General features: G+C 44.4%; 1 protein-coding gene across 1 annotated transcript; it reads right to left on the bottom strand.

Moving 5' to 3' along the window:
* Positions 1–926: 926 nt before the first annotated feature.
* Positions 927–20,023, bottom strand: LOC147108146 (diencephalon/mesencephalon homeobox protein 1-like). Its single transcript, XM_086004654.1, has 5 exons — positions 19,360–20,023; positions 15,971–16,209; positions 15,033–15,211; positions 9,814–10,093; positions 927–1,628 (listed from the first exon to the last, which is right to left on the bottom strand). Exons 2-5 carry the CDS (start codon positions 16,137–16,139, stop codon positions 1,267–1,269), a joined length of 990 nt encoding a protein of 329 aa, XP_085860780.1. The 5' UTR covers positions 16,140–16,209; positions 19,360–20,023; the 3' UTR covers positions 927–1,266.
* Between the last annotated feature and the right edge of the window lie 2,745 nt (positions 20,024–22,768).

The following is a 22,768-nucleotide window of genomic DNA, read 5'->3' as shown; positions in this document are numbered from 1 at the left end:
TCAATGCCTAGAATTTTTTTTTCTGGTTTCTTTTACAAGGTGTAGCTTATTTATTTAAAAATGATGCCTAGTTTTCTGTTTAATAAACTATATATAGTTTGGCTGGAGACTGCTCACCTGTCCTTATGGTGAATGATTGGTGCATGAAGGAGAACACAGATGTATAAAGACACAACCAAATAAAGATATGTATAGAGTACCACGGCACCTTATACCTTCGAGAACCAAATTAATGAAACTCAATCCATAGAAGAGCTTATAAACATAAACAGTTAACTTATATTTAACCTCACATTTAATTTTTTGAATATCATACTTGGTTGATATAAAGTACAGACTCTGAGGCCGAGGGTCTATGGGGGCAGCATCCCAGAGTAAATGCCAGGATGTGCCAGTCAGGAACCCCCTGTGCTGACCCTGGCAGACTCTTCAGTGTCAGAAGGGGGTTTCCTAATTTTAACTAATTGAGGTGGGTGCTCCTGCCACTGGAGGCACACTTCAAGTCCCTGCAATGGTGGACATGCTGCAAAATGTGGCTTTGGATGCCCGGTCAAGAGGTGACCGCAAAACTGCCTCCCATTCGGGAGTCCAGGTCTAGAACCCCAGATGGAACTGACTTCTGCCATTCGATGGGCTGGTACATTAGGTCTCGCTACGAGTCTTGTGAATCAATGATTCATCTGCTGTTTTATAGGCCGGGGACGTGGAAACTCTGGGCTGGGAGTCCACTCCCCTATTCCTGTCCCGATCTACACTGTTGGCCTTGTTTGGGGTGGGTGGAGGCTCCACTGCACCCCGCCCCATCAGAAAACTTTGGCAGGAGGCTGAGACCCAATCTCTCTGGATCCCGGCCTAATTTGCCTCTCTTCCACAGCACTCCCACTGGAACCACAGCAGAAGTCGTCCAAAAGGGCTGCAGATCTTTGGCCCCATTGACAATTTTTAATTCTTTTGTTTGATGGCTCTTAAATCATGCAGATGTTCCAGAGCAGCAGCCTAAACAGTGACCTTTTATTTAGTGTACCAGTATTTACAATTATTATACTTCTTTAATGGGGAGATTGCATTCAAAAATGCATGTTTCAGTTAAACGTCACTTATCCTGTATGTAGGCAATTTTTTTGGGTGATACAAGTAAAATAATTAAATAAAGCGAAGGAATTAAATTTCAATGTAAACTCATTTTATTTTTTTGTTCACTTTCAAATGTTCTACTATATAAAGCACGTGGACATCCACATATTCGATGATTAATACAAAAGCTCTTTAATATTGGAGGTTAAGGCCCAGCAAATTAGCATGTTGTTTGGCATGTCGCAGGCTCCCCATGCTACTGGGTTTTTGGATCAAGTCTGATAATTTATGGGAATGGTGAATGAGCGAGGTGGGACGAGCTGCCAGAGTATGGGAAACCCTCTGGCAGTACGTGGGGTACAGGGCAGGTGCCTGATTAACATTCGGGTTTGGAGCAGGGATTCCATAGTGGGACTCTGGCAGGAAAAAACTTGCCAAAGCCATGTGATGATGAATTTGATCCTGTAGACCTGCTCTATGTTGTTGCAGAGTGGAACAGTCTGGTCTCTGAATGTTGATGTTTTCATCAATTAGTCCAATCTTTGCAATGGAACCTGCAAGAAACATATTATAGAAGTTATGATGATTTTTGAAAGACAAAGTTCATATTGTGAAATAAATACAGGCAATCGAAACACTCTGTGCCGCAGAAAGATGAAACAGGGGTTCATGCATAACCAATCCCCACAAATTCCCAATCTTAAGCTAGCTGTGTGGGAAGGTTCTAAGTGAAAGCCACACATTTCAGCATAATTAGTTATGGAATAATTAATGGAAGGGGTGAAGGAATTTATCTAGGTTTTTCTTGCAGACATAATAAGAACATAAGAAATAGGAGCAGGAGTAGGCCATTCGAGCCTGCTCCGCCATTCAATGAGATCATGGCTGATCTTCAATTTCATTCACCGGCCCTATCGCCATATCCCTTGATGCCTTTACTAGTCAGAAATCTATCGACTTCTGTTTTGAATATACCCAATGACTGAGCCTCCACAGCCCTCTGGGGTAGAGAATTCCAAAGATTCACCAACCTCTGTGTGAAGAAATTTCTTCTCATCTCAGTCCTGAATGGCCTACCCTTTATCCGGAGGCTGTGGCCCCTGGTTCTAGACTCCCCAGCCAAGGGAAACATTCTCCCAGCATCCACCCTATCAAGCCCTGTAATAATTTTGTATGCTTCAATGAAATCCCCTCTCATTTTTCCGAATTCAAGAGAATACAGGCCTAGTTCACTCAATCTCTTCTCATACGACAGTCCCTCCATCCCAGGAATCAATCTCATGAACCTTCATTGCACTCTCTCTCTGGCAAGTATATCCTTCCTTAGGTAAGACCAAAATTGTACACAGTACTCCAGGTGAGGTCTCACCAAGGTCCTATATAATTGTAGTAAGACTTCTTTACTCCTGTACTCAAATCCTCTTGTAATGAAGGCCAGCATACCATTTACCTTCCTAATGGCTTGCTGCACCTGCACATTCACTTTCAGTGACTCATGTGCGAAGACACCCAGGTCCCTTTGAGCATCTGCATGCCCCAATCTTTCACCATTTAGGAAATACTCTGCCTTTCTGTTTTTTCTACCAAAGTGGATAACTACACATTTATCCACATTATATTCCATCTGCCATGTTCTCGCCCACTCACTGAGCCTGTCAAGATCCCCTTGAAGCCTCTTCACATCCTCTTCACAACTGACACTGCCACCTAGCTTTGTGTCATCAGCAAATTTAGAAATGTTACATTTAGTCCCCTCATCCAAATCATTGATATAGATTGTAAATAGCTGGGGCCCAAGCACCAATCCTTGCGGTACACCACTAGTCACAGCCTGCCATCCTGAAGAAGACCCGTTTATCCCTACTCTTTGTTTTCTGTCTGTTAACCAATTCTCAATCCATGCTAGTATATTACCCCCAATTCCATGTGCCCTAATTTTGTTCACCAATCTCTTGTGTGGGACCTTTATTGAAGGCCTTCTGAAAATCCAAATACACCACATCTACCGGTTCCCCTTTGAGGATGTAACTAGTGGAGTAGACAAAGAACTCCAATAGGTTTGTTAAACAGGATTTCCCTTTCATAAATCCATGTTGACTCTGCCCAATCTTACTATTAGTTTCTAAGTGCCCAGTTATGGCATCCTTTATAATAGATTCCAGCATTTTCCCAACTACTGATGTGAGGCTAACAGGTCTGTAGTTCCCCGTTTTCTCTCTCCCTCTTTTCTTAAATAGCGGGGTTACATTTGCTATCCTGCAATCTGCAGGAACCGTTCCAGAATCTATAGAATTTTGGAAGATGACAACCAAAGATGACCTGGGATAGTGTCGATCTCTAGTCTGGTCTCTTTACTAGGGAAGGTGCATGGTGCTCCTAAATGGGAAGGGAAAAACCACCCAGGGTTCCCAGCCTTGATTTCTGTTTACTGATATTTTCTGGAAAATACGTGTGTAAACTTTAAATGCATAGCTGGGATGCCCTCTACTGTTTAATAGTCTACCAACACACTCCATTCAGGTTCACACATCAAGAATGGCCACTTGGGCAGGGAACCAGAGAGCTTAGGCAGTCGAGGAACAATTTGTCATGAAGACAATGTCTTTGTCCTGTATCAAATAGGAAACATCTATGTACTTTATGACAAGCAATTTTGAAATAACTAGAGTTAAAATGGAAGTTGACTACAAATGTCCAGCTTCATGATAGAGGCCTGGAGGCAGATTGTCTATGGGGCCAGCCAGGTTTTTAATCTCTAAATTAGTCTAGATACAGAGGCTTTGCTCTAGGTGCAAATTACATTATATATGGTCATAGCATTAATGGATGTGCAAGACCTGAGGTGGTAACAACCTGCTTGTCAAGTCATTCTTACTCTTGATCAAGATTAATCAAGATCCTTAATCTTGATTAATTGACAGCCTTTGGACTTGATAACTATTGGAGATTTTTCTGGAGTCTTTAATTCAGTTCATTTTGGGAAGCTAAAATTTTCTATTAAGAGTTTCTTATTGATTCTGTGGATTATCTTATTTGTAAATAAATCTGACCCATCTACTCTTGTTAATTTACAGTTGCTCAATTCAAATTATGGGATAATTTTATTTTTTAGTGCTTAAAAAAAAACTTCTGTGCTGCGTTATTCCAATTGCTTACTGGATAACTTGATTTTTAAGTTCAAAACACAATTTGTGAATTGTCATGGGTAGACTGTATACATGTCAGCCTGAAAGTAATGTTTTAACTGTGTTATTTACCACCTTTTCAGAGAAGATAGGAGAACATAGTGAGCATTCCATGTAACCTCTGGTATGTTGTATTTTAATTAAAGGATAATTGCTATCCTTCTCATAATACGTATAAAGGTGCAGGATCTGGACCAATAGAAAACTTGGTTATGGAAACTGTCTCTCTGCCATGAGCTCAAGGCAAATCTTTTGGGTGAAAGTCTACCTTGTGTCCACACTTTGTTGCTATAGTTTGTAGCACTGCAGCATAAGCCAGCGCCTTCAGGAGAATAATATGGTAGGGCGGTAAGGGTAAGGGACAGAGGATATTCAGATATTTAATAGTGTTGACATTAAAACTATAGCAACGAAGTGCGGATACAAGGTAGACTTTTTTTTTTAAAAGGGGACCAATAGAATGATAAAGTCACCTTGTGTAAGATTTTTAAGCTTGTGCATTCTATGAACTTCAGTGGGGTCTAAATTCAACATTATTGTGCCCATTTTCCAGGCATGAATTGGGCGCAATGATAACTAATTTAGCAGGGCAGAGGCCTGTGCCCAATCTTGTTTTTAGGCAGCCCTGGCAGCCGCCTGAAACGAGCACAGTGTTCTAGATTTCAAGGACTGCCTGCTTGTCAGAATGGCTTCATGTTCATGGGCTGGCATTAAATTTAGTAACCAAACTTAATTACATTTTTGCCTGGATTAAATAGAAGGGCATGTTTTACTCTGTGTCTACAGACACTGCTTGCATCTGGCCCCTTGGCTCATTTCAGGAGGGTTACACAATATTGGAGACAGCAAAAAAAAGAGGACTCAGTCGCTTGAAATGTGATAGCATAATGAAAGAAGTCCATGTATATGCATTCTTACTAGCATTGAGTGTGATCCCTAACCTGAGCTAAAGCTTTTGTAGTCATCTCGGGTTTGGCTTATTCTTTTCTAAGTGTGCATTCAAGGAGCTCTCCACACATTCAATTGCATTGTTTTTGGAGTCAGAAAAGTTCAGATCTTTTTCCATCGCACATACAGGCCTAGAAATTCAGTTTGCACAGTTTTGGGGCGCTAAAGTCGGGCGTTCGGTAAATTTAGCGCCCGCCGGAAACTGCAGGCAACCGCGCCGATATTCAGTGGATTTGGCCAAGAGTTTTGGCGAGCGCTGAAACCGGCGTTGCAATGCTCGGAACCGGCGCTGCGGCCTGATAACGCCGATGCCGGGCGCAGCGCAGGTGCGGTCATGTGTTGCTTGACAGCAGACACCCTGATGCCGGCCTGCTCTTAAAGGGGGAAGGGTCAACTTTGACTGCTGCCACGCCCTGCACACTGGAGCCCTGCTGCTAGGCCTCAACAGTGCTGGTGGGACAAAATAGTGCCAGAACAGATGGAGATGGCCCGTGAAAGAGCCCAGCGCTTCTCAGACCATGCACTGAGGGTGCTGATTGATGCTGTCCAGGAGAGAAGACCCATTTTGTGCCCGGACAATGGCAGAAAGGCTCCCAGGAGAGAGTTCAGGAAAGCCTGGAGGAGCATTGGACGCAGGGTCTCCTCAAACTCAGATGTGCCCAGGACTGCGGACCAGTGCCGCAAAAAGTTCAATGACCTCTGTCGGCTGGTGAAGGTGAGTACCCTTTCCACTGTCCTCCTCATCCTTGCATGTGAGCCTCACACTATGGGCAAAGGGACCTCAAAGGCATAATGGGCAGCCCTCCTCACGCAGCAATGCCACTGGCATGATCATCAGCAGCACTTTCTGCACTGACCACACTGGCCAGGCTATTCCACCATGGGAGGCAGTACACACAGCAACAGGGCACCACACTGTACTTAGAGTCCGTCCTTTCTCTTGCAGGCCAAGCTGGCAAGAAATGCGCGCAGCCGGCTGGAGACCGGTGGTGGACGGCCCCACTACCAGGCTCTAAGTGCTCTGGAGGAGAGCGTCGCTGGACTCCTGCGTCCCCGGGTGACTGGCCCTGTAGCCATCGGGGATGCCGACCCTGTGCTGGAAGCCACTGGTAAGGAGATGACCGCTTGCAGCTCTCTCGTTGCCCTAGTGCTTCCGACCTAAATCCTTTCCCACTGACGGACAAATGTGCATAATGCCACCGCTCAGGCGTCCCTCGCTGACGCCCTGTCCTCACTTTAAAGCTACTCTTGTGCCTTCCTGCTTTCAGCTGCTGAGGAGGAGGTGGTCCCTGAGGCGCCGGGTGCCAGGCCCTTGGAGGAGGAGGACGTCCAGGACGAGGAGGAAGCCGGGCCATCGGGCGAGCCCTCAGCCGTGCCAGGGGATGGCAATGAAGGGGGGACGTCTGGCATGCAGGAGAGCCAGGGGGAGGTGTTGCAGGGGAGGGCAGATCCTGCTTGCAGTGGGGTCCAGGCAGGCGGCAGGGGTCGGCCAGCTCGGCCGGCTTTTCCCCAGCTGCAGAGTCCTCTCTCCAGTCCGGAGAGTGGCCTCGGCCAGGAGGTGCGCCTCCTGCAAGAGATCTCAGTGGCGTCTGACCGGCGCCACCATGAGTTCATGGGGGTTGTGCAGCAGATGCCGCACGCCATCGAGTCCCTGGCTCGGAGTGTGGCAGCATTCGGCCAATCACAGGCCAGGGGGGTGGAGCAACTGGCCGCAGCGCACGCCAGGGGGGTCGATCTACTCGCGGCACTGCAGGAGGAGAGTCGCCAGAGAGGTGGTTCCCTCGAAACACTCTCACAGCAGCTGGAGGCACATACCCGGGCAGTGCGGTCACTGACTTCTGCCACACTCGCTTTGACGCAGAGGCGTCGCACCCGCACCCGCCGCCCTGCTGCAACACAGCGGCCTGGCCTCCAGCACATAGCTGCGCCAGCTGAACTGCCAGGCCGGACGACTGCCACTGTGTCTGCTGAGCCTCGCGCGCCTGGCAGCAGCCAGCTTGCCCCCCTTGGAGCATCCGACACTGCCACTCCCCCAGCCAGGGTGCGAGGAGCTGCTGCTGCCACTGATGCTGGCCAGCCACAGGCGAACCAGTCAGCAGCCGGCCCCTCCCGGGACGTGCGTCGTGTTGGCCGACCCCCAAGGCCATCTGTCGCGACGCATGGGAGCCCTCATGAGCCTTCCCCCAGCCTTGAGGCCGCCACAGGGCCCACGTTGAGGCGGAGCAGTAGGCCGGGCAGGGGCCGGGGAAGGCTCTCTAAGGAATCGCCCTCTCGGCACAGCCGCTAGAGTGTGGTCTCTGCGGCATTGTATATATGGGGGGGGATTGTGTTTTGGGGGCTGATTTTTGTGGATGGCCGAAATTGAAGGCATTTTGTGTTTTTATGGGGGTCTTTCTGTTGGCGAGGGGGGCCCTTTTTTTGTTACGGCCAATGTTGAAGGCCATGTGGATGGCCAACTTTTGTTAGTCCTCCCCAGGTTGGGGGAGTGACATATGTTTGTGACTGTTTTTTGGGTGTGTTCTGTGTTTTTGAGTTTCATGTGGGAAGGGGCCTCAGTTTGTTAAATAAAGGTTTTTATTTATTCAGCTTGTCCAGGTGTCATGTTTCAAGTGTTTGCTGCGTTAACCGGCTGACGGCTTCCGGAGCGGCTGCCTTCAGGTGCGCTCATTCCCACAGGCCATTCCCTCACAGCGGGCCTAGAAGTGTCGAGCAATAAGCCCCCGGCGTACGGCCCTTGGGCCTTCTGGCCCCCTCCTGGCCTCCTCCTCCTCCTCCTCCCCCTCCTCCTCCTCCTCCTCCCCCTCCTCCTCCTGATGGTCCTCCTGCTCGTCCTCCTCAGGTGGTGGTGCAATGTCAGGTGGCAGTGCCTGCGTCCGGCGGATAGCCAGGTTGTGCAGCATGCAGCACACGACGACGAACTGGGACACTCTATCCGGCGAATACTGTAGAGAGCCACCGTCACCTTCACTTCCACCGAGAGAGACGTCCTGGACATGAGCTGTGGCTGCAAATCTGCGTGAAGCAGCTGGCAGATCTCTCCAACCACCTCCCTTCTGAAGCGCAGCCTCTTTACACAAAGTGCTGCAGACATGGTGACATAGGACACCTGCTGCCGGTATTGCCTGGGTGCGTAAGGCCTACGTTGGCGACGCCTGATGGCCCTTCTGTGTCCATGCATGGCTGCCCGTCTCTCACAGCGTCTGCGAGCCCTCCTCACATAATGCTGCAACTCAATGTTGGCCCCCCATGCAGCCCCCATAATCAAGGTCGCAACAGTGAAATCAGCAAGAGTCAAATGTCAAAGCACTGGCCAGAAGCCAAAAATACCTCTCCTATCTTCTCCCAAATCTGGAATCTCTGTTCCTTGGTCTCTGTGAAGAAATCCAAAGCAGTGAAGTCATTGCAGCAAAATGGCTGTGCTTTATAGGTCAGTGGAGGTGCCCTTTAATTTGCGCTCCCCGAGGCCCACAGGGCCTCTGCAACGTTCCATTTTACAATTCCTAATAGCGCCACGCCCACATTGGGCGGGCGCCACTCAATTTCCGGGTTGGGGCGCTAAAACAGCGTTGCGCGAGGATATGATGTCATAAGCTGCGCGCGCACCCGAGCGGGCGCTAACACTTTGCGCCGGCGCTAAATCTCAAATGAATTTGGGCGTCGGCGCAGATCGGTCTGCATTCCGGCGCTAAGGCTTTATCGACGGAAATATAGCCCTTTTTTGGCGTTAGCGCCTGGCGCAGCCAACTGAATTTCTAGGCCACAGTGTGGAATTACCATTGCGTTTGTGATTTACAATTCTTTTACATGTACATAGCTTCAGAGGGGGAAGGGGGGTCATATGAACTAGAGTTGTCTTGTTCAACCTAATGACTTTCATATTATTCAAAACGAAGTAACATCATAATGATAAATAGTAGATGGTCAGGAGGAGCGTCCCTGCTTCTCCTGGCTCCACAGAAACATTAAAAAAAAAACTTACCTTTTTTTTGCCGCTGAAGAATCCTGAGCCGGGCATTCCCAAGAGCTGGCCCACTCATCACAGACCAATTTCAGCAAGGTGACCTAAAACGCATTAGACCCCTCGCTTGCATACGTAAGAGGCCCAATGCCTGTTTTAGACAGCCACCAGGAACACCTGAAAAATAGCCTGACTCTGATTCAGGTGGGGCGTTTTTCAGGCTTCCTTGGGGGCGCAGGTAGTCAGTCCCCAAAATTAAGTCTCATCGTGCTCATTTTATACCCATAAAACAGACGCAAGGTCCAATTTCTACCCTACTGAACCCAACAGGAGATCCACAACAGATCTAAAATTGGTAACCGCAGTTTTCTAGCCATTTTCATCACTTTTGGTTCGTACGTTCCCTAACTCTTCACTTCTGATTTGCTGCTATCTTACTATAAGGCAATTGACAACATGTAGCAACAAAAGTGGTAAAATATTGACGGCAAAAGTGTGACTGAAAATCATGACAACGGGAAGTAAGGGGAATGTACACAGGAATTGCATGCTATACGCAAAATATTTAATATAGACAGATATGCATGTACAGACACAAGAACTGAGCTGAAGAGAGAACCTGAGACTTTGTAGTTTTCAGTTTCTTACCTGTCTTTGTTGTAACTATACACTTTGCTTGTTTTTCTCTGCTAGCCTGCTGTGTAGCTAGAGTTGTGGTTCTTATTACAGATGTTGATGGGATATCTATGGAGCCACAGAATTCCAACGAGTCTTTTTGTTGGATGTGATGTTTGTCTTTTTCCAATTTGATTTTTCTTTCTCTCCTGTCACCCTTCTTCATCAGTTTGTGTTCTTCCATCAGAAGCTCATCTTTCTCTACACCGCGCTGATGCTTGCGATACTTGGCTCGTCTATTTTTGAACCACACCTAAATTAGGTGAATAATTAATATTTTTGTTTAAAGGCATGGACTTATTCAGTAGATAGTGTACCTCTTTCCAATAATCATTTTGGAACTGTGAAGCTCATTTGCACCAAAATTCAGAAACAATCACAAACCCACATCGCTGGTGAATCAGGAAACAATTCAATTCATTTTTCAAGGGCTCCACTAGATCAGAATTTACTGCACTAGCAAGCTGTCTACTCCATAAGACAATGGCTCTGAGCATGAAGAATTTATTTCCTCAGTTGAGAATTAGGTTCTTCTGTCGTAGATTTGCATAAACTATGTTTCAGATTTTCTGTTGATTCACAGAAGAGTGCTAGTGATTTATAGTTATTGGTGTAGTGGGTATACAGTACATCATGTACAGGATTTATTATCTGGGACTGGGTTTTTTTATTTATTCGTTCATGGGACATGGGTATCGCCAGCAAGGCCAGCATTTATTGCCCATCCCTAATTGCCCTGGAGAAGAACCGCTGTTCTTTTATTTGTACAACTGAGCGGGCATTTCAGAGGGCAGTTAAGAGTCAACCACATTGCTGTGGGTCTGGAGTCACATATAGGCCAGACCAGGAAAAGACGGTAGATTTCCTTCCCTAAAGGACATTAGTGAACCAGATGGGTTTTTACGACAATCCGGTAGTTTCATGGTCACCAGTACGGATACTAGCTTTTTTTAAATTCCAGATTTATTTAATTTATTGAATTTAAATTCCCCAGCTGCCGTGGTGGGATTTGAACTCATGTCTCCAGAACATTAGTCCAGGTCTCTGGATTACTAGTCCAGTAATATAACCACTACACTACCGTTCCCAACACTGTTTGGGGCATAGCTTCCTCCAAAAATGGTTGACACTTTATTATGTGCATTTTGCAGTAAAGTCATAAACATTGGGGTAGAGTTTACGCTATGGGCGCAATCGGCGAAAAGTGTTTTTCACCCGAGTTTCGGCTCATTCATTTGAATATTGCTGAACACAAAATCTGCCACGAACCAGCCCAATCGGGCGGGCAGCATTTTAAAACTTAATTTTTAAAAAATTGCTTTAAAAAATATTCCTTGATATATTTATGAATGGTTACTTAACAAAGTTTGATTAATACACCTGAAAATGGGTTTATCACAAAAAATAAGCATTTTTAAATCAATGTCACCTGCGAGTAACTCAATTTTAAATGACTGAAAATGACTTTTAAAAGGATATACCAAACTATTTTCTAGTTAGATTGGGGTACAGTAGTCAGTTCCTTAGCCCTTTTTAAAAAAAAAAATCATGAAAAACCTTTCAAAACATTCCTATTGGTGTCCTTGCGCACAAAATAACCACCTTTATTTTTGGAGCCGCCTCAAAGGCCTGCAAACGAGCGTAATTAGCGGAAACCCCCAATGGTGATTAATTCATGCTGGGGGCGCGGCCAGTTTTGTGAGCGGGGCTTGCTTCTAGCGCGATGTTTTTAAAACTAACGCAGAAGATCACGGTTTGTGCTGCATTCAATTTGCGCTTAAAATTCTGCGATCATTTGCTCCCATTATGCCTATTTCGGGTGAATTGAGCCGAAAAAACCAGCGTAATGGAGGGGAAACTATTTTGTGAGGCATACGTTAGTTCATATAAGAGAATGTAGCCAACTGCGCTAGACAGAAAGCAACTGTAATGATGAATTATAGGTGTTGTGCTAACCTATTATAAATAAATTTGTGTCTTGACTCTTAAGTAGTTTCTTGCCACACCGACTACACCTTGAGCCTAGAATTGCTTGCTGATATTAGTGGCTGTCTACATGCTCCTGTTATATTCCCTCGTCTACTGTTTGAATGTAGGGGTTAATCCACAGTTTTGTTAGACAAGTTGACATCTCTGTTAAAATTTCTATCTCACTGAGGCAGTAGATGTAGTCAATCAAGCCATTTTCTTCCACCACAAACATCTGCCTATCCCAATGCAACCAACACATCTCCAGCAGTGACTTCTCCTCCTGCCTCTGTACCATCACCTCTGTTGTACCCAAAGGTTCTTTCCTTTTCCTCATTTACATGTTGCCTATCTGTGGCATCATCCATAGACACGGAGGTCAGTTTCCAGCGGTGTGCCAACAACGCCCACTTCTACAGCTCGACCATTTCTCTTAACTGCACAGCCACCTCTATTATCACGCTGCTCATCCAACATCAAGTAGTATATGAGCCAGAATTCCCTGCAATTGAATATCGAGAAGCCAAAGGCCACCTTATTCAGCTCGCATTTAAAAACTCTGTACCCTTACCACTGACTGCCTCCCTTTTCCAATCTGCTCACTCGGGCACAACTGGACTATGCACAACTTTGGTATTATATCTGACCCAGAACTGAGCTTCAGACCCCACATTCCATTCATTACCATAACCTCTTACTTGCACGTCCACTACTTTACCTAACTTCACCTCACTCCTACTGCTGCCAACACTCTCACTAACGCTTATATTACCTCTAGATTTGATTTTTTTTATTCGTTTGTGGGGTGTGGGCGTTGCTGGTAAGGCCAGCATTTATTGCCCATCCCTAATTGCCCTTGAGAAGGTGGCAGTGAGCCGCCTTCTTGAACCGCTGCAGTCCGTGTGGTGAAGGTGCTCCCACAGTGCTGTTAGGTAGGGACTTCCAGGATTTTGACCCAACGACGATGAAGGATCGGCAATATACTTCTAAGTCAGGATGATGTGTGACTTGGAGGGGAACTTGGAGGTGGTGGTGTTCCCATGCACCTGCTGCCCATGTTCTTCTAGATAGAAGTGGTCATGGGTTTGGGAGCTGCTGCCGAAGAAGCCTTGGTGAGTTGCTGCAGTGCATCTTGTAGATGGTACACACTGCAGCCACGGTACGCCGGTGGTGGAGGGAGTGAATGTTTAAGGTAGTGGATGGGGTGCCAATCAAGCGGGCTGCTTTGTCCTGGATGGTGTCGAGCCTCTTGAGTGTTGTTGGAGCTGCACTCATCCAGGCAAATGGAGAGTATTCTATCACACTCCTTACTTGTGCATTGTAGATGGTGGAAAGCCTTTGGGTAGTCAGGAGGTGAGACACTCACCACAGAATACCTAGCCTCTGACCTGCTCTTGTTGCCACAGTATTTAGGTGGCTGGTCCAGTTAAGTTTCTGGTCAATGGTGACCCCCCAGGATATTGATGGTGGTGGATTCGGCGATGGTAATGCCATTGAATGTCAAGGGGGAGGTGGTTAGACTTCACTTGGAGATGGTCATATGTGCCTGGCACTTGTGTGGCGCAAATGTTACCTGCCACTTATCAGCCCAAGCCTGAATGTTGTCCAGGTCTTGTTGCATGCGGGCATGGACTGCTTCATTATCTGAGGAGTTGTGAATGGCGCTGAACACCGTGCAGTCATCAGCGAACATCCCCATTTCTGACCTTATGTTGGAGGGAAGGTCATTGATGAAACAGCTCAAGATGGTTGGGCCTAGGTCACTGCCTTGAGGAACTCCTGTAGTGATGTCCTGGGGCTGTGATGATTGACCTTCAACCACCACAACCATTTTCCTTTGTGCTAGGTATGACTCCACTTCACTAAATCCTTATTGCCAGTCTCCAAAGTTCCACAATTCCAACTTGTCCAAGACTCTGCTGTCCACACTGAGTCCCGCTAACTGATCAGCTTATTCCTAGCAGACCTCTGCCATCACCCTGGCCCCCTTTGCATCGAATTCAAGATCATCATCCTTATTTGCATTAATAATAATTAAGTTTGAGAGGAACATTTTTATGCCATGAATTTAAGGAATATATAACTGCGTTTTAATCAAAGTAAGCAATGGTAATGGGAAATGTATTTTGTACAATGATAATGAGGATTACACGTATTGGGTGAAATTTTCTGAGGCTCTGCAGCACCTGCACACTGCGGGTGGCTTATCAGAAAGTCAAGGGTGCACAGACCATGATTTCTCTAAAGTATCAGATCTCAAGACAGTAAATAACAAATCTTTATGCATAGATCCAATCAAACATAATCAGGACTACATTAAGGTGACTGGAAAAATGTCAAATCCCATTTTAATTAGGTAGGATTCAGGGACTTTTACCAACATTTTGTCAATTACATTCTGCCTGTCTGTTTCTAGTTCACTGGTTTAAAGTGACTAAATAGTTCAAGTTCCATTTTCCAATACTTGGGTTTCCAATAGCTTTATTGGTGATTTGGGAATCAGATTCTGTCCATTTTTCTGTGAAAACTATAAATGCGTAATATTTTTCTTTAAATAATGAGTACAGGTGACATCATCACAGGAACTGGCTTGGAGGAGATACTCTGCCCAACAATGTGAGGGAGGGAAATTTACAAATACAGTTAAAGTTGCACGGTTACTGCAGCAACCTGGGCTGACTACTGGAAGCTGAAGATGTGAGATTTCCAAAATATTTTAGCATGCCAACAGAATTTGACTGATAAAATCAACATTATCATAATTATTTGCAACTGTTCCCCATGTATGAATAAGACTTAATTTACAATATTCAATGTATTCTGCGTATCACTTTATAAAAGCACTAATGGAAACTATTGGTTTCACCGGGTACTTAAAAATAATTTCTCAGTTTCCTTTAGCTGGAAGGATCAGATGGTGTCAGATGTGGCTAGTTCCACAATGATCAATAGCCCTTTTTAATTGGCTGACAGGAGTCCATTTTCACTGAAAGGAAGGGGGGTAATATTAGATTTTCCTTTCAATCCACCCCATTGATAATATGGAGCTTCACATAATGTGGTGCTTTAGCCATCTGTCTGGTGCAGAACTGGCAAAGTACTTGCCCAACAATGGCCAGTTTTGGTAATGGGCAATCTTGATACTCAGATGTACAACCATCTGTCCAGAAGGCTGACCCATAGAAATCAGTCATACTGTAATCTCTGGCCACCCCTTAATATACCTGAATTCTTGCCTCTGGAAGGTTGACATACATTGCAAGCCTCTCCCTCATCTCCACATCAGGATAGTGTGTTTTCTGAAAAGCTCTCTCCAGTGCCTCCAGTTGCTGGGTTGTAAAGGCTGTCCTGCTCCGTCTCTGTTTCTGATGACAACTGCCATATCTCGCTTCTAGGATTATTTCTTCAAAACATTAATAAACATCTGTTTAAGTAAAATAAGTCTGAATAATTCACTTCATATACAATGTAAGCACTGTCTTTTACACCCTGTAAGAACTATGGTAATACTTTTATAACTTTTTTTAAAAATGTGTTCTTGGGATGTGGCTGATCCTGGGATTTATTGCCTTTCCCTGGTTGATCCATGTGGGTGGGAGTGGCCGCCTCCTAGCGATAATTTTCCTTTACACTTAAGTGTCTTCTAGGCCACTTCAAAAGGCCATTAAAAGTCACCCACATAGTGTAAACTAGCATTATGTGTAGGCCAGACCAGATAAGGGTGGCAGGTTCTCTTCCCTGAAGGAATTAGTGAACCAGGTAGGTTTTTGCAACAATCTGGCAGCTTTCATGGTAATTTTTCTGGTGCCAGCCAATAAATTACCAAATTTATGGCATTGAATTCAATCCATGTTGAAAGTTGTACTCTTCTAGGTTCCTAGTGCAGTACCATAATCACTACACTACCATGTAGAACATTAGGTACGGTAGTGTAGTGGTTATGTTTCTGAACTAGTAATCCAGACACTATAAAGATGGTAGGCAAATATATCCTTGGTTATCTCCAAGCTTTTGACTTGGAGGCAAGAGTGACATCATCTGAGGCTAAGCTGATCATTTAAAGTTGCAAAGCACAAGTATTAATATATCAATGGAGCAGCAGTCACCATTTCCTCTGTCATTACCGTCTCTTTTACTCAGTGCCAGAATAATGAATACTTACCAGCTAAGTGTTCAGCCACAGTGAGGGTTTGAATAAATGGCTGCTGCCCTCGTGATTGTGTTTGCTGCAACTGTTCATTCACTTGCTGGTGCAAGTAAAATCCTGCAGCCAGGGAATTCATGCTTTGTAGACAATGGCTGTTCCCTCTATAATAATACACCGTGTTCATTTTCTTTGGGAAATTTTGCTATATGTAGAGTTGTGAACTTTTTTCTTTCTATTTTTCAAATTAATAATAGCTAAAAGAGAAAAAAATGGTATTATTGTGCTAGATATTAGATTTTTTAAATGTAAAAGTGTTTTGTTTGGTATTTTCCCACCCCCTCCTTGTACCTTCAATGTCTAGAAAGGAGACAAAATGATAATTCGTTACTGTACTGGAGAATGTTGAAAATGTTTGCAATTGACAGGGCATTGATTAACAGACATGAACTCTATGCAAGTTCATAGATCATAACTCAGTGGTTGCACTCTCACCCGAGTCAGAAGGTCATATGTTCAAGCCCCACTCCAGAGACTTGACCACATAACCCAGGCTGGCACTTTAGTGTACTGAGGGAGTGCTGCACTGTTGGAGATGCTGTCTTTCGGATTAAATGTTAAACTGAGGCTTTGTCAGCCTCAAGAATGCAGAAGAGAACCTATTGCATTTGTATTGTTTTCAAAGAGAAGACTTTCTGTTGCCTATCAAATATAATCACTGCATTAACAGTCCTGTCTGTATCTTTGCAGAGAGAAAATGCAATCATCTACAGGCCTTCTCTGTGCTCCTCCGCTCACCATGCTCCCATTCATGTTATCTTAGGAAAGCAACTTTTCCACTTTTCCAAAACAAAAGTCTGCACGAATAACTTTAGTACCACCATCGTTTTATTGGCACTCCATACTGAGTGTGCGGTACTGATGATGTGCAGTAACACCCAGATGTCTGCATCCAGCCCAGAATGAGGATTATTACAGATGAATGTAACAAGCAACTACACACCATGAAAGGCTTTTTATGGGGTCAAAGCACAAAGTTGTGAGTGAGGAACACTTCCAGATGGAGGCTAGGGCTGTAAAGGGCATTGACTCACAAAATAGAGAATATTTCCTTCTCGGGGATGAGACACGCTTTGTGACTTTTACTTTCTAAATAAAAGTCACAAAGCACGTCTCCTCCCCGAGAAGGAAATATTCTCTGTTTTGTGAGAATGTTTGGGTCAGAGCGAGGTTACAAGTACTAAAGTATTATTATTGATTTGATTTGCATCTGAAACTACCCGCCTGACGCCACACTGCCAAACATGGGCATCAGACGCATGGGAACATCACCACCTACAAGTTCTCCTCCAAGCCACACAGCATCCTGACTTGGACCTGTATCGCTGTTCCTTCACTGTCACTGGGCCAAATATTTATTTTAAAACTTGGTTTCTAATTATTTCCACTTTTATAAATATTACATTCAAATGTTGTTTCTTCCTATTGAATACTGATGAAATACTTGGAAGAAAACTAACTAGGGCCCAGCTTTCTTAATCCCTATCTTGAATGTGAAAACCTTACTTTCTGGGACAGATAATTTAACAAAATTATACATTATTGTATGAAAAATATCCATCTCTGGTTCTGAAATATAATACAATTAACCGAGCTATTGTGCTTTATACCAGATATTTATAATACTGTCAGAAGTCAGAAAAGCTAGGGACAGTGGAGATCCAAAGAGATTTGGGGTCCATGTACACACACATCACTAATGTAGTGGTCAGGTACAAAAATAAATCAAAAAGGCTAATGGAATGTAGCCTTTGTAACTAGAGGGCCAGAATATAAAGGGGAGAACGTTTTGCTACAGCTGTACAAAGCCCTGGTTAGACTACAGCTGGAGCACTGTGTACAGTTCTGGGCACCGCACCCTAGAAAGGATATATTGGCCTTGGAAGGAGTGCAGTGCAGATTCACCAGAATGTTACCAGGGCTCCAAGGGTTAGGTTATGAGGAGAGATTACATAAACTAGGCTTCCATTCCCTGGAATATTGAAGATTAAGGGATAATTTGATTGAGGTTTTTTAGGATTTTGAAAGGAATTGATCGGGTAGATAGAGAGAAACTTTTGCCTCGGGGGGGGTGGGAGTCTTAGAGAGGGGTCATCACCTTAAAACCAGAGCCAGGCCATTCAGGAGAGAAGTTAGGAAACACTTCTTCACGCAAAGGGTGGTTGAAGTGTGGAACTCTCCCCCACAAAAAGCAGTAGAAGCTAGCTCAATTAATAATTCTAAATCTGAGATTGATAGCTTTTTGCTAGACAAGGGATATGGAACCACGGCGGGCAAATGGAGTGAGGATACAGATCAGCCATGATATCCCCGAATAGTGGAACAGGCTGGAGGGGCGGAATGGCCTACTCTTGACCCGATGTTCCTAAATCGCCGAGAATGGGACATCCTGGACTGTTGGGTGACAGTGACAGAGAGCCTTGTTCATTTACGCGATTCAAAGCAAACCGTGCGCTCCTTTCCAACAAAACGCTTCATCTTCATATTGCATTTTAGATTACAAATTACAGGAATTAAAACGCAACACAAACCTTTCGGAACTCGGCGCTACTTCAAATCTCGGGGAAAGGAAAGGAGAAGCCTAGCTCTTGACTAAAAGCAATTTGAAAAGCACGTCTAGCCGATGCGAAGACTGAATTGCGGGTGCAATCAGGAATTTATGAATAACCCTGGATCAAACACGGCAAAGGTGGGTGGAAGACCCCTTGCTCACTTCACTGTTCCTACTCAATGGAACACAACCTCTTTACTTGGCCTGGGCTTTGCTGGCTCTGGCAATATGCTGTCCAGATAGAAGGGGGGGGGGGTGGGGGTGGTAGCAGATGCCAAGAATTGTGAAACACACCAATCCCAACCGTACAACATTTCAGTGGCGAAATGGTTCTGTTCAATTCGTGCTCCCTGTGATAGTTCTTCAGGGTTATATCATTGGCAGACACGCAACACAAAGGTGTTCACATGTTTCACATTCAATTCTGCAGAACGGTTCAATAACTTTTAAATCCGTTTGAGAATCTGGTGCTAAAAAAAAATCCCCCAGCAAATCAGATCAGTCAAAACCTGTGGAGGGAGCAGATAAATTAACATTTTAGGTGTCAGGGCTGGGAGAAATGACAGATTTCCAGCATCTGCTGTTTTTCCTCTCCCCCCATCACTTCCCAGCACAAATTCTACTCCAAATATCAACTCTTAAAGAACGGTTAAAATCCGAGCACTCGGCCCCTGGGTTATATATCTTAAAACGATTTAATAAAACTCTCAACTCGATGGCTTTAAAATCTGATTGCGACCAAATCTCTCATTCCAGTTATTTAATCGGGAGCAGTTTGATATCAGGTTTTACTCACGGTTTTAAAGGACTCTCAGCGCGTTATTAAACTTCCCACCGAGCCCGCTGTTTTGCGAGGAGTCGGTCTCTGGCGGAGGTTATTTATAGTTTGACACTCGGTCACTTGCATGTCAATTACAGCGCGCTCCCGGGGTTACCGCCACCCGCCAATGGGCGGGGAGGTCTGAGGGAGGATGCAACACCCATAAATGGCCTTTTTGAACCAATGAATGTGAAGGGTTTGCGGAGAGATTGGCAGTGGATCCGCCTCCCATTGATAGACACTCAAACCTAATCTGGGATTAGTATCCGGGGTCGCTCCTCTCCCACGTGGCAATGTTATCCCAAAAGCATTTATGGACAATGTTTCTGGTCATCGCAACACAGTAAGACAGCATCAGCTGTGCATCTGATTGTAGTTACAGTATCTGATAAAAGGTGAATTTCCTTGGTTACAGTCACTGTTCAATTTCATTTACAAAACACAAATGTAATATGCAACAGATCTGAATGAATCAATTCATGTGATGCTCTGTGTCTTTGTCTCGGCCCTATGAGAACAGGAGCTAGTTTGTTAAAAGCAGGTTCCAACTTTGTCCCATGACACCCTGTAATATTCGATTGTTTTAATATTCAAATCCCAGAGAGTTAGGAAAGGGATTTACCCAAAGTACCAAAGCTGGCCACAAGTATCCTGGTCAAAACTCTACTGTCCTTGTCTTGTTCTGCACGAATTCCACTCGCCCATCACTGATTGACCATCACCACTGGCTTGGCTGACCTACATTGGCGCCTCACATCTTCAAATGTAAAATTCTCATCCTAGTGTTTAAAATCCTTAATAGGCTGGCTCCTCCCTATCTCTGCAACATCCTCCAACTGACCATTCCCCCCAACTCGAACCCTCAATTCCTCTTAATGCAGCCTTTAGTGCTTCCCCCCACCCCCTCCTTGCCCCAATATTGGAGGGGGGGGGGTGCCTTCAGTGTCTAGACCCCATCGCTAAACATTCCCTCCATAAATCCTTTCATCGCTTCTCCTTTAAGACCTTCCTAAACATCCACCTTTTCACCAAGATTCTCGGCATGCCTCTTAATCTATCCCTTGGCTCAGTGTCCATTTTTTTTAATATTCCGCTCTGAAATGCTTTGGGACTTTACCATGAATACTCCATATCAATGCAGTTTGTTCAAATTTGCTGCAAGTGCACAACATCGGGAAAGTTAATCCTTCTTACACACAGCAAGGGTGAATCGGACTTCGCTCGTTACAGAGGCTGATGGAACTGTTGTGTATTTCCAGCACTTTGTGCCTTTATTTCACAGGTGCAGCATTTGCAGTTTATATTTATTTTAACTTAGTGTGTTTATAAGAACACTCCTATATCCCAAACCCCTCTCGCGTCAGTTTACCCTTCAAGGTGAAATATATTGAAATTGCTTTAAGCACCCTGTGCTTCACTCGTCCTTTTTGTTTGTAATTTCACTAGAAAACATTGATAATATTACACGTGGAAATGATACGAAATCAAATTATACAATGGTCTGCATTAATACGTTTGAAAAACTGCAAATAGTCAATTCTTTTGATAAATTAATCCCCAACAAATCCATGTGTTTTACTGTATGCAAAAACGTATTTGGCAAAGATCGAATTGTTCACGCCAACGCAAAACGTGGCGTCACATCGAATGAAGTGCCATACATACAAGGCGTTTAGATATATATTGGTTTTAACGGAGGGAGGGGAATTTACCTGCAGATTATTTCTACTCTGTAATCGGTCTTTACAGATCGCGAGCACCCAGAGCCGACAGAGTGTCTGCTGGTCGTTAACTGCACAAATTACAATTACTCGAGTTCCCAGACAAATCTGAAATACAAAAATACTTCAGAACATCCGAACAAAGAAAAGTGCCAAGGATATCCGACTGAGGCAGTTTTTCAGATTAAGAAAACTACACGTGCTCATATTTAAAACAATGGTTTCCCTGTAGAGTTCACGACTCGATGCTGTAATGATAAATTGGACGGAAGTAGATAGTTTGAAATTGGCTTGGGGGGGGGGGGGGGTTTCATACTTTGATGTGATGCCAGATATCGAGTGGGTTAAATAATCAATTGATTTCAATGTTCGTTCATTTTTTTTTAAAGAAAAGTATTTATAATAATTATTAAATCACTGCGGATTATTGTTACAATACAGCCCAGTAACACTTTACCAAACAGACACTTACTCTGAGCAGCAACATTTGAAGCCGCATTAAACCACCTCTCGCTTAATCGGGACGCTCAGTGTGTTCATTATAAAAAAGGACAGGTCAGTGTGACCTTGAATTAAACTGTTTGGCGGGGGGTTGTCAAACTAATCACAATATTAAAACTGGCTTGAACTTTATTTTTAGTTGGGAAAAAGAGAGTGGCATAATTCGTTCAAACTAACATTGCTTTTAAACCCGAATACGGCAGGGATAACGTTCGAAAATAAAACTTAAGACAATTTTACAGAGCTAATTCAAAGTTCGGACAGACAATGCATTCAGCCAGGAATTGGAGAATGAGGAACATGAACATGGGAATCGGTTGCAGCATTCAACAACCCTGTTTGACCAAAGTTTAATGCCCGTAATTCTAGGCTAAAAGTTTAGATCAAGATTCGCTGAGATCCTTCTACTCGTTGTAAAGTGAATATTGTCATTGGTCATTGAAAAGGGCCGAGAAATATGGAAACAAATTGAAAGCAGGAGTTGGGAGCTAACAATGACACCAGGCAAATCTGCAGAGATCCCTCTCACTTGAAACAAACAGGGGAGTTTTCTCCCATCAGTTTCTTCTGCACAAGGCCTTGCTTTGTGTGGAGCTAATCCGCAACCAGCACAATTTTAGGAGGTATTGAGGGATAAACGTGCGATTAAATCGCAACTTTCCTAGCGGCAAATCTTTCCTAATCCCCCCGTGTGGCAAAACAAAGACCCTTGCTCTAATCTGCTAGATTTAAAAGACTTGGGGATTTGGGTAAAGGATGATCTAAACGACTTATTTTGTTGGAAACTAATGTATTTTGACAGCCAAAAAGGGCTGGCGGGCGCCCAGCTAGGGACAGTTATTGATCATGTTACAATAGTTATTAAAGAGAAGGCGAATTTACGCTAAACTGAAGATCCAAACACTTTGCAAATTCGCTACATTTTACATCCCCTGCACATATTTCCAAGAAGAGTGTTTAAAGTACCGGGAATGGGATTTATTCCAAACTTTGTTATTGATAGAGACAGATACCTGCACTTGCCAACACAAACCCATTATATTATTTTGTGCATGCCTCTGTTCCTGCCCACACCGCGTTCTCGCCAGCTCAAATGGAAGGGAACTAACCTCTCCTGTGCGAGTTACTAATTATACTGCAATAGCATCAAGACAAAGTCAGCC

The sequence above is a fragment of the Somniosus microcephalus genome, chromosome 13 (assembly GCF_052327205.1).
Source record: "Somniosus microcephalus isolate GS21.2 chromosome 13, FLI_Smic_1.0, whole genome shotgun sequence".
Taxonomy (NCBI): Eukaryota; Metazoa; Chordata; class Chondrichthyes; order Squaliformes; family Somniosidae; genus Somniosus; species Somniosus microcephalus.
The sequence above is the reverse complement of the archived record's forward strand: the minus strand, read 5'-3'. Positions and strand labels throughout refer to the sequence as shown.

What these genes read in the sequence shown, in the direction of transcription:
- LOC147108146 (XM_086004654.1), bottom strand. Translation starts at nt 16,139, where the DNA reads ATGAACACGGTGTATTATTATAGAGGGAACAGCCATTGTCTACAAAGC. An exon ending in TGTGGCTGAACACTTAGCTG is followed by an intron (nt 15,212 to 15,970) that starts GTAAGTATTCAT and finishes AATGTTTTGAAG; the next exon opens with AAATAATCCTAGAAGCGAGA. An exon ending in TATAGTTACAACAAAGACAG is followed by an intron (nt 1,629 to 9,813) that starts GTAAGAAACTGA and finishes TGTTTCTTGCAG; the next exon opens with GTTCCATTGCAAAGATTGGA.